General features: G+C 40.7%; 1 protein-coding gene across 2 annotated transcripts in view; it reads left to right on the top strand.

The window, feature by feature from the left end:
• The window catches only part of thsd7aa (thrombospondin, type I, domain containing 7Aa), a 272,763-nt gene that overhangs the window by 169,101 nt on the left and 90,826 nt on the right, over positions 1 to 12,836 (top strand). For both annotated transcript variants that reach the window (XR_003215883.1, XM_019350980.2), the window contains exons 9-11: positions 9,209 to 9,324; positions 10,515 to 10,647; positions 12,029 to 12,132. Coding sequence is in view for 1 of the 2 variants with exons in the window: in XM_019350980.2 (XP_019206525.1) it covers positions 9,209 to 9,324; positions 10,515 to 10,647; positions 12,029 to 12,132 (353 nt within the window). In the remaining variant the exon portion in view is untranslated. The remainder of the gene's footprint in view (positions 1 to 9,208; positions 9,325 to 10,514; positions 10,648 to 12,028; positions 12,133 to 12,836) is intronic.

Below are 12,836 nucleotides of genomic sequence, written 5' to 3'. Positions count from 1 at the left end.
TTCACTTGGGCACGCCTTATTTCATGCTCTAGATGCACAGCTGGATCCATTGTGCTTCTCCCTTTTCTAAACCCACTCTGGTACCACTTGATCTTATCAGTAGCTTCCAAAAAGTAAAGTAATCTTTCATTTACCATCTTTTCCATTATTTTTCCCAAATGTGACGTCAAAGCAATTGGTCTATAACTTTCCGCCAAGGCTGGATCCTTTCCTGGCTTACATATGGGAACAATAATAGCCTCTTTCCACTTGTCAGGTAGCCTACCCTCTTCCCATACTTTGTTAAAGAATTTAACCAGTATACTCTTACTAGTGTCACTCAAGTTTCTAATCATACAATAACTAATCTGATCCCTACCTGGAGTGGTATTGCTTACTTTCAGTAATGCAGTATTCAATTCTGCTACTGAAAACACGATATTTATCAGACCTTCATGTTCCTCCGCATCTTGTAAGTCCTCCAGATGTTTCCTTCGTGTTTCCTCCCTTCCCCTGATTTCTGCCGTATTTAGAGTTTCTGTGCTGTGAACCTTTGAAAACATTCTGGCCAATAACTCAGCTTTACTCCCATTATCTACTAATATTCTGTCACCATCTTTCATCATTGGATAACCATACTCCTTCCTCTTCCCAGACATTTTTCTAATAGTTGTCCACACTCTCTCCAACGGTGTCGATCTCCCCAAAGTATCACAATACTTCCTCCAATAGTCCCTCTTTGCTGACTTAACTACCCTTCGTACTTCCGCCTGTTTCCTTTTGAAGCATATCAGATTCTGAACACACAGTGCTCCTTTCAGCGTTTTAAACGCTTTGTTCCTGGCTTTAATCATGGTTGTACACTCTCGGGTCCACCACGGCACTACCTTTATCCTTCTACTGCCACCTTTCTTTGGGATGGATGCCATTGCCGCCTCAATCACAATCTGACTAATAGTAGAAGTCAACTGATCAATAGGTTGTCCAAAATCAACATCTGTCAGTCTCCTTTCGCTTAATGTTTTAAACAAACACCAGTTTGCTTCCTCAAACCTCCATGTCCTCGGTCTATCTTCTCGTGTCGCATCAGTATCTGCACAAAGATCAAAAAGTATTGGATAATGATCACTACCAATTGTACTCTCTTTAACCACTTTCCATGTGCTCCTACCTGCCAAACATTGCGAAACCATTGTAATGTCAGGACATGACTCAGTACCTCATACCAAATCCACCCTTGTGCCAGAGCCATCATTTAAAACCACCAAATCCTTCTCCAGAACCACATCCTCAACCACTTTCCCATTAGTGTCACTACGGCTCCCCCACAAAGTGCTATGTGCATTAAAATCTCCACACCAAACTATTTTCCCTCTCCAATCCCTTAAAAGTAGTTCCAGATCTCTCCTCTCCAACTTTTGGCATGGATTATAAAAATTAATTACTTTGATACTTCCTGCCGTTAGACCATACTTCTACAACTATCACCTCTAATTCTACTGCAGTGTCTAGCTGACTATATGACATCCCACTCCTAACAAACACTGCACACCCTCCTCCATTTTTACCCACCCTGTCCTTGCGAACGCTAGTATATCCTTGAATAACAAAATCCAGCCTTGGTTTAAGCCATGTTTCTTATACACAGATAATATCTGGCTTTGAATTTAATGCACAAATAAAGCCCTTCAGTTCCTGCCCATTTGCAATGAGGCTCCTAGCATTCCATTGAAGAATAAGCATTAAATTACAACTTGTGGGTCTGATGCACCTTCTCCATGACTAAGGTCTGAATGTATTTTTTCCCAAGACAAATCCCGCATATCGAAAAACTTCGCTGCTGCTTTTACTATTATCTTGATCTTTTCTGTCTTTGTTTTGGCTTGTTCTGAACAATTAATGACATACGCCAAGAACAAGACAAGTTTATCCATTTGGACGTCAGGGAGATTCCTGCCTGTCTCCCCCATCCCTCTCCCACCACCCATTCCTTGCCCCTCATCAGGTCTTCTGCCCTTGTCTGCAACTCTCTTCAAAGCTTCTGCATAAGATATCCTCTCCTCTGTACGAATTTGTTGAACTTCTGCTGCCTGCTTCCTTACTGTGCACCCACCATACGCTGCTGCATGTGGTCCCCCACAGTTGCAGCACTTCACCTGACTACTGGCACATTCGCCATACACATGTTCTCCTCCGCATCGTCCACACCGCATTCGTCCTTTACACACACTAGCTATGTGACCAAACCTCTGACATTTGTAGCACCTGAGTGGACGAGGCACATAGACACGGACACTAAAACTCATGTACCCCAACATAACTCTCTCAGGCAAGTGATTTCCGTGGAACTCAAGCAGTACTGATGGACTATCCACTTTTTCCCCATTTCTAACAGCTTGCAATCTTTTTATTCCAGTGACTTCCCCTGCTTTGATCAACTTCCTCAACTCCTCCAGATTTTCCCCAGCGGGAATACCTGAAATCACTCCTCTACATCCTCTCCTCTCACCAACCACCTTCCTGTCCACAACCTCCTTTTTACTAAGTGTTTGCAACTTAAGCGCTTTATTCCGTTGCTCTGCATTTTTACATTTAACAAACAAACACCCATCTCTGAGCACCTTAGCTAGCTCAACATCATCGATCGCTTTCTTCAAGCCATTCGTCAGAGCAATTGGACTCACTCCCACTATTTCATTCCCAGGTTTGAATTTCAATAACACTTTAAATTCTTCCATCAACACTTTCTTTCTTTGAGCAAGCCTAGCATCTTCCTCTTCAAGTGCCCGCTTACCAGTCGGCGTGGATTTCAACTTGTCCTGTCCAACCCCTACCTAGACAGGAGAGCACGGGGAGAGCACAGGCATAGCAGGCTGGGGAAACATGGAATAAAACACAAGGAGGGGAGACGAGGGTTCACAGATACAGAAGGGCACACAGAGGGTAACCAAATAAGGAACATCTTAACTGAACAACCTAGGAACCAATGCATAAATAAAGAACAAAATACAAAAATACACGACTACTAAGAATGCTGGGCCAACATGGCCCAGGATCATGACAGTTGCATGCACAGCAAATTGACTACAGTGGGATGCAAAAGTTTGGGCAACCTTGTTAATAGGGATGGGTACCGGCAGGGCTCTAGAGTGCGACCAAATTTTTCCGTGGTGCGACTAAAAAAAAATATTTGGTCGCACCGGTGCGACCAACTGTTTGGGTAACAAAAAAAAAAAATCTCTGCAACTCTCCGTGTGGTCAACAACAGACACAAATTATTCCCCTATCGTGGACTAAACCAATCAGAGATAGTCAGGGGCGGGACCTCTCTGATTGGCCGTGGTCCAGTTGAAAGTGCAGGTGGAAGAGGGAGGTGAGTAGCTTGAATAAAGCGATATCAATTCATTAACGGATTCCACACAAAGACGTAAACACAGAGCGACCCGACGCATCAGAATCAGCTTTGTCTTTCTCGGCTTTCTCACCCGACGGCCCGTAGACGGACACGCTGTCGGAGCTTAGCGATTCTGATGCGTCGGGTCCGCTCTGTGTTTACATCTTTTTTGCGCTAGATTCTGAGCTGCAGGTTTTGTCTCTCTCCAACCAAAATTCGCCGAGCCAGCAGCGAAAGAAGCAACAAACTGCGCTTCACATTTGATCAATGTCGTCATGAATTCCCTCTGAGTTTTGCTGTTTTGCTTCCATCACGATAAAAATTACACTTCATACACAGCTCTCTCTCTCTCTCTCTCTCTCTCTGTGTGTACTTCAAGAACAGTTTCCCATGTCAAATCTCTGTTTTCTGCATTATTCATTCGCTTATTACCCACCAGTCTACCATTGTTTACAGCGCTGTCTTTTTCTTTTTTCACGTAAATGACCTCCGACAAAAAAGCCTAATTTCTGCTGTTCAATACTGAAGAAATTTAAACTTCTTAAAATTATGCAAAATTGCAGAATATTGCAGAATATTTTTAAGGTTATCTGCTATAAAACCCAGACCAGGAAAATCTCCTTCATGTTTTTCTGTGTTTTACTCTCAGTTACTTTGACACAAAGGCATCTGCTGTGATGTTCACAATTCTGATGAAATCTCACATGTATCAGTACTGATAAATGATCAGAATTATAATATTTCTGACTGTCTGAGGCTAAATTGAATCGAATCAGGACTTTGAGAACAGGAATCGAATGGATTATAGAAATCAGTGATGATACCCAGCCCTAGTGAGCAGCCTAGGCCTGACAGAAGTGGATGTAGCTGTGGGTAATAAGAAAAGATGAAAAGAACTATTGATAACTTTTGTGTTAAGTTAAGGCCTGATCCGTCTGAAATTCATAGCCAGCTCTGACACGGTGCCATCAATCTTTGAATGCTGAAAAAGCACAGTGTATCCAGAAAACACATTATATGCTGCAATAAATGCACTGCCCAAGTGTCCCCTCTCCCCACTGCCTTTCAGCAACAGGCAGCAGCAAACAGGTCGTCAGAGGAGCCAAGATGATGATTAAGTTTAACATTTTCTACAATATTGACAAAGCACTTTAAGCACAAGATTGTTAGTTAATAATTTAGAAATGAATATTGTCTGTATGGACTTCCCCCCCCCAAAGAAGGTGCACATGAAACACAAAATTTGAGTGCGCCTAACTTTTGTGCCGGTACGCCTAAATTTTTAAAGTTAGGCGTACCGGTGCGCCTATGGCAAAAAGTTAGTCTAGAGCCCTGGGTACCGGTATCCGTTGCCATTATGGCACCAGTTCTGACATAAACGGTAGTAACCAGACCGAAAAGCAGCGCACATTTCGGTGCTTTATTTTGGTGCTTTTTTTTTTTTCATGAGATGTCATACACTTTGGATTCTAGCCGATCATTTTACCTTTACAAGGATAGTAGGCAGGGCCAGGTACGTACGTTCTTTTAGAGCAGAGCTACAGATTAAAAATGCCCAAGGCGAAGCGATCAAAAGTCTGGCTGTACTTCACAGCAAAAGATGCAAACTCAGCAGCCTGCAACAAGTGCTTTAAGCCCCACGCCCCCGGTACCGCGAGCAGTTATATAAATGCACACAAGTCCGCTAAACAAACAAGGTGAACCAGAAATTCTCCAGACTTCATGTAACCGTCTGAAGAAAAGCTGGTTATCTTCCAGAGCTATCACTGACTCCAAACACCAAGTTTCACCACACTCTGACCAAAATTCACTGAATGAGCCGCAAAAGACGACCACAAAAACACACAGCGGCGCAAATGCGCTAAGACAGAAATTGGCTTACCGTCCAGATTTCCTCCGTTATTTTCGCCGGTAGCCGGTAGTCACGTGATTATCAGCAGTTACCACGCCTACCTAGCCACATCAGACCCGTTTTTCGTCAACAACCTCCATTTTAGACCCACCTACAGACACGTGACTGGACAGACGTCACATGCAGTAAATTTGGGCCCACATGGGTTTTGGCCTTGGAACGTCTGATTGGTTGAAGTAATGTGAACGTGGCATCGTTACTGTGACTCTGTTGGCTCAAACAATTAAAAAGAGGTGTCAATCATGCAAATTGACCAAAAGAAACCAAAGTTACAGCCCCTCAGAGTTTAAAGGGCCGGAGGCCAATTAAGGCCCATTACCATGTAAATGTGTGGTTAATTCTTCAAAAATGTATTTAAAAAAAAAAGCATTTTTAGGCATGTTAATAAAATTAATTAATTTCTGCTCTTAAATACCTAAAAAATTCAACTGACATGGTGTCCAATTGTGTGCCAAAATTGGACATTTTTGTTCAACGTCTGGATATTCATGTATTGACAGCGCTGTAATTTTTCACTGTTTCACTTTAAAAACATAAATCTTTGCACAGATGATGTTTATATGTTGGTATGGTTCTTATCATTTTGCAGAAAAAAGAGACTGTTCAAAAACCTGTTCTGTTTTTATTTTTAGCAAAGTTTGTGTTCTCCATTCTTTAAGCACCGGTTCGAGCACTGTTTAAGCACCAGCACCGTTTCAAAAGTACCGATTTGGCACCGGTATCCGATAAAACCTAAACGATACCCATCCCTACTTGTTAATAGTCATTGTTTTCCTGTATAAATCGTTGGTTGTTACAATAAAAAATGTCAGTTAAATATATCATATAGGAGACACACACAGTGATATTTGAGAAGTGAAATGAAGTTTATTGGATTTACAGAAAGTGTGCAATAATTGTTTAAACAAAATCAGGCAGGTGCATAAATTTGGGCACTGTTGTCATTTTATTGATTCCAAAACCTTTAGAACTAATTATTGGAACTCAAATTGGCTTGGTAAGCTCAGTGACCCCTGACCTACATACACAGGTGAATCCAATAATGAGAAAGAGTATTTAAGGGGGTCAATTGTAAGTTTCCCTCCTCTTTTAATTTTCTCTGAAGAGTAGCAACATGGGGGTCTCAAAACAACTCTCAAATGAGCTGAAGACAAAGATTGTTCACCATCATGGTTTAGGGGAAGGACACAGAAAGCTGTCTCAGAGATTTAAGCTGTCTGTTTCCACAGTTAGGAACATATTGAGAAAATGGAAGACCACAGGCTCAGTTCAAGTTAAGGCTCGAAGTGGCAGACCAAGAAAAATCTCGGATAGACAGAAGCGACGAATGGTGAGAACAGTCAGAGTCAACCCACAGACCAGCACCAAAGACCTACAACATGATCTTGCAGCAGATGGAGTCGCTGTGCACCGTTCAACCATTCGGTGCACTTTACACAAGGAGATGCTGTATGCGAGAGTGATGCAGAGGAAGCCTTGTCTCTGCCCACAGCACAAACAGAGCCGCTTGAGGTATGCTAAAGCACATTTGGACAAGCCAGCTTCATTCTGGAATAAGCTGCTGTGGACTGATGAAATAAAAATGAGTTATTTGGGCATAACAAGGGGCGTTATGCATGGAGGAAAAGGAACACAGCATTCCAAGAAAAACACCTGCTACCTACAGTGAAATATGGTGGTGGTTCCATCATGCTGTGGGGCTGTGTGGCCAATGCATGGACTGGGAATCTTGTCAAAGTTGAGGGACACATGGATTCCACTCAGTATCAGCAGATTCTGGAGACCAATGTCCAGGAATCAGTGACAAAGCTGAACCTGCGCCGGGGCTGGATCAAACCTGAATGAACTAGAGATGTTTTGTAAAGAGGAATGGTCAAAAATACCTTCAACCACAATCCAGACTCTCATTGGACCCTACAGGAAGCATTTAGAGGCTGTAATTTCTGCAAAAGGTGGATCTACTAAATATTGATTTCATTTCTTTTTTTGTGGTGCCCAAATTTATGCACCTGCCTGATTTTGTTTAAACAATTATTGACACTTTCTGTAAATCCAATAAACTTCATTTCACTTCTCAAATATCACTGTGTGTGTCTCCTGTATGATGTATTTAACTGACATTTTTTATTGTAACAACCAACGATTTATACAGGAAAATAATGACTATTAACAAGGTTGCCCAAACCTTTGCACCCCACTGTATAAAAGCTTAATTCGATTTGATGTTGCTTTTGGGTCTGAAAGTTATATTGTAGACATTAGAAATTAATCAGAATGGTAAACTATTGTGTTGTAAAATAACATACGCCTGGAATGGTCTAAAATAATGTTGTAAAATATCATAGTAGAATTTATTATAGTAGTAAATATTAAGTAAAATAAACAACATAAAGTCTCTTTGCAGGGCAAGAGATGCAGATAATGTTTGCCTGCCCATATCTCAGAGCCATGGCTCAGTGAGTGAGTCCCGCAAGTCTGAATGCAGACTTGAAGTGATTTATAATTAAGTCGTTTGGTGCTCATCACAAACGTCTTTTGACGAAATGTCAGGGAATTTGACATTTTCACTTAAGTATTGGTAGCACCTAAAAATAAAGTGACCCTTCTTGTCTAGATTTTCTCTGTATAATATTGTGTTGCCAATCTGCTCGCACTTGATGGAATTTTTATTAACAATGACCTGGACTATAACCTTTGACCTTTAAGATCAGCTTCACACTTCACCTCTCAATTTGCAAAAAATAAATAATAAAGACTCAGCAGCACTGAGTCCTGTCGGTCTTAAACCTGTTTTCACCTTTTTAGCAGGAGTGGGCCTGGTGGAGGTTTGCCTGGTGCCGCAGCAGTCATGTCAGTGGGGGGCATCCGGGGGGTTTCTCTGTGAATGTCACGTTCCCGTGGCAGCGTGCTCGGTGCTCGCTCAGATTTGAAGCTTAATTTTTCGCTGTAGAAAGAAGCGTACAGCCAACGCTAATGTTTTTGTCACTTTTTACGAAATCAAACTCAAAGTAATGTGAGTACTTCCACGGTTTAAACGCTGCATGGTTGTACTCTCTCCATCACTCCATATTATCCATTGTTGATCTGCACACGTCTGTTGCTGCCACGAACGTCGCACGTTCATACATCATTGTCATGAGACACTCACAAACAAAATCACAGTTTAGTAACGTGGCAATGAGGCACGCTTATGGGAAAGTAACAGTAATCTAATTACTTTTTCTATAGTAATCCCTTACTTTACTCGTTACTTGAAAAAAGTAATCGGATTACGCGTTACTGCCCATCTCTGCAATAAGAAATATTTCCGTTCTATCTTCCAATGTACACATAGTAGAAAAAACTCAGCAAGGCTTTAGCTGTCAGTTGAGAAAACATCATGCCAAAAAAAATCAGTTTAGACTTGAGGAACAGAAGTTTTGATTTATTACAGAGCACAGTGGAGTAAGAAGTATCATCAAGAAATTCTAAGACATCCACACAGAACAGAATAAGACTGGTAGAGGTAAGAAGCAAAAGATGTTAAAAGCGCTGCCTCCATAAGACTAAAGTGAACTTTATTGATGAGCCTGTGCAAAGTCATGATTTCAATCCTGTTGAATCTTTGTAAACTGAAGACGATCAAATCTGGAGGAGATTTGTCAAAGAAGAATGAGCTGGGATTGCTCAGGAGACATGTGTGAGACTTCTGCAGGATGTTATCCGGCAAAAAATGATACGCAATCAACTGTTATCACCAAGGGGGAAATTTTACATTTGTCATGTTAATCCACAAATGTTATTAATATTTTAAGTAGACATTTTAGAAACATGTTATAAAGCTTCATGGAATTTGTTTTTACAGTGCAGTGTGTTCACTGCGGCTCTGTCAGATTTTCAAGGGTACTTTGTGTGTGTGTGACATGTCAGTGATGTACTTTCAGGTGTCCAGAGAGTGTTCGTCCAGACACTGTCAGGCCCTGTTTGCTGCCATGCAAGAGAGACTGTATTGTCACCCCATACAGTGATTGGAGCCCCTGTCCATCAACGTGTCAGACAGGTAGAATCAATGCACACATTAATGCTTCTAACAATGTTAGAAAGGCCACAAACAGCTAGAATGTGCGTGTGTAAAGTAGTCACCCCAATAATAAAGCACAGAAAATATGCAAATCATTATTTTAGCTGTAGCAGATAAATAATAGCAGCAACCTCTTCACTGAAAAGGAATATCAAAAATTCCAGTTCTCTTGTAAATGTTGTGACATGTTTAATAAATGCCATGGAAATGCAGTGTTTCCAACAAAGGTTCCCAGGGTTAGATCCCCAAGGAGGTTACCTAGTGGAGATGGCAAGCAATGTGGGAGAAGACGTTTGACGGTCCAGTTATTGTTGTTTTTGTTTTTTTTAAGGTAAGGTATGATGAAAAACGATTGTATAGCTATAGTGAGGGCTATTTCAGTGGAGGCTGACACTTCTGCTGTAGCAGCTGCTGTAAATCATGTATTTGTTCATTTGAATTCAATTCAGTTCAGTTTTATTTATAAAGCATCAAATCACAACAACAGTCCCCTCATGGTGCTTTATGTTGAAGAGTCTTTACCTTATATTGCAAGGTAAAGATTCTACAATATAAAGGAACACATTTCCATGTAAATATGGAAAACCAGAAGCAAAACAAAATAAGTCACTTTATTTCCTTCGATCTGCACACAATTACGATGTGTCTTTCATCTCTCTTATACAAGCTTTAATAGAGTGAACATTCCAGAGACATCTTTGTTGTTTGTTACATCCTCAGATCCTTCTGTCATGTTGAAGTGTGCATTAGGCTTATAAGATGCTTACTTTTAGAAGTAATAGTCCAGCTGCAATGCATCCCCAAACCATTTTATCCATAATAAATTATCCAAACTGACTCACTGGAAGCTTTAGCCTGATATAGTAATCCTTATAGAAGTGGACTCCTGTAAAGTCAATTACCTCTAACTGTCAAGGTGTATTGGATACCATAGAGCAGATAATGGAGATGATATTTGAGATTTCACTCAATTATGTTAGCCTCCCCTTGAAATGCTGTCTTCTTGCACAGGGTGAGGAATTACATAAGTATGCTAGCTAGGCTAATAATAATTATTCTCAGAGAACACAAAAGACATCCTTTCTTTAAAAAACAGCTTTAAAGATTCAGGGCATTTTAGAAAAAAGTGAGTTTAAAGAATCAGTGTGTTCTCTTGTGGCTTCCCCTAGGTGGTAACACTAAAAAGAAGCAATACAGGAAACGGCTCATCATCCAGTTGCCAGCTAACGGAGGACAGGACTGTCCTGAGGTACTGACCCAGGAAAGAGATTGTGAGACTCCCTCTGTCTGTGAGGGATACAGGTATGAGTCCTGTTCAATATATACGCATTCATGAATGAATTTAAATGCTATTAATATAGTTTAAATCATTATACACCGCTCAGAAACAAAAATTTAAGGAATAATTTTTAGATCAGAGAATAGCATCAAGTCAGTTAAACATCTGGGATGTTGATTTGGTAACTTAAGTAATAGCAGGGGCTGTTAATCAGTTTCAGATGCTTTGGTACTAATGACAATAATAGGTGCACTAGAGGGGCAACAATGAGAAGCCCCCAAACAGGAATGGTTTTACACCTGGAGGACACTGACATTTTTCCATCCTCATCATTTCTGTGTTTTTTCACTCAGTGTCAGAAGAGAACTAATTTTGTATCAGTACTAATGTTATGTTGAAATGTGTGTGAAAAAGCCATTCTTAACATGAACAACCGAAATGAACATGGCTGAGGAAAAGGCAGACAACTACTGTGGCCGGTTGGGGGTGAGCGGAGGGAGATGGGACAAAGGACTCATTGTGAAAATCCAGACTACATATTACAAATATTTATTAATTAAAGAAAAGGGTTCGCAAAGAAGAAATGCTCAGTGCATCATGGGAAGCCCCCAGCAGCCTAGGCCTATTACAGCATAGCCAAGGGAGGATTCAAAGTTACAAAACATTTTAATCCTAATCTTGAAAGAAAATCCAATCCAAAGTGGGAGCTGGTTCTACAGGAAGCTGAAGGCTCTGCCTCCTGTTTTGCTTTTAAATACCCCAGGAACCACAAGCAAGCCTGTGGTCTGAGAGAAAAGTGCTGTATTGGGGTGATATGGTAGTATGCGTTCTTAAAGATAGGATGGGGCCTGATTATTTGAGACCTTTAGTCCCTGTCAGCACACTCACTGCATCATTTTGGATCAACTTAGGCTTTCCAGGTAGTTTTTAGGAAATCCTGATAATAATAATAAAACAATAAATGCACGAACTAGTTTTTCAGCATAACTCTGAGAAAAGATGATTGTAATTTTACAGATACTCTGCAACGACGAGTGCAATATCTCCAAAATTAGAATCTAAAATTAGAAACAGTCCAGCATAAAATAAGATCATTTTTATTGTCAGTGTTGCAGAAGCAATGAAAAATAGTTTGGCAGCATAAAGCCAAAATATTATTTACATTATATAAATATAATGTCAGAATCAGCTTAATTACTGCCACTGTAAAGGCTTAACTTCATGTTTATAATAAACAAGCTCCTTCACAAGTTAAAAAAAGTGGGGGGACTTTTTTCACTCAGTACCTGCCAAAAACTAATATGCAGTGCTGAATATGATGTTTTCTTGTGATGGCCAAATATGAACAAAATAGACCAGTTCAATTTTCATTCAAGACTCCTCTTATAATATGTTTTTTGACAGATGGAAAACTCATAAGTGGCGAAGATGTCAATTGGTTCCATGGTCTGTTCGGGAGGGCAGTCCTGGGAATCAGGAGCTCTGTGGGCTAGGTCTGCAGGTTCGAGGTGAGGACAATCACACACACACACACACACACACACACACACACACACACACACACACTGTAACGCGGTAAAGGACCAGGGCGCCTGACTGCAGCTTCATAGATAATGAGCTAATCAGAAGTGTTTCGACTATGGAGCCTGAGTGTGTGAATAAAACACAGGAAACAGAAATAGAGCTCAAAAATATATATATTATGTATATTATGATATTGAGGAATGTATACAGATGTACAACAAAATAAATATATGCATATATATCACAAACAAAAATAATGGTAATAATACAAAACAGCTTAGTGGGTCCCAAAAGGCAGTGGGACGAGGTTTAGTCCAGTATGAGATAAGTTTCGTTCCGCTGACCTTTGATAGGGGACATGCAGCAGATTGACCCGGAACTTATATGGAGTTCATTCCCGCCACAATAAAGGGATTTCTGGAAGTGGGGTCTGATGTTACCTCGGTTACACCACACACACACACACACACACACACACACACACACACACACACACACACACACACACACACAGTCGTGTTTTCATATCTTTGTGGGGACATCTAATTGACATAATGCTTTCCCTAAACACAACCTAAACCTAAAAGTGCCTTCAAACTCATGGGGACGGGCTGTTTGTCCCCACAAGTATAGTAAATTTCAAATTATTGGTCCCCACAAAGATATGTAAACATGGCACACACACACA

This window comes from Oreochromis niloticus, linkage group LG22, assembly GCF_001858045.2.
Source record: "Oreochromis niloticus isolate F11D_XX linkage group LG22, O_niloticus_UMD_NMBU, whole genome shotgun sequence".
NCBI classification, from domain to species: domain Eukaryota; kingdom Metazoa; phylum Chordata; class Actinopteri; order Cichliformes; family Cichlidae; genus Oreochromis; species Oreochromis niloticus.
Note: the sequence above shows the minus strand (reverse complement) of the source record. Positions and strands in the feature narration are given on the sequence as shown.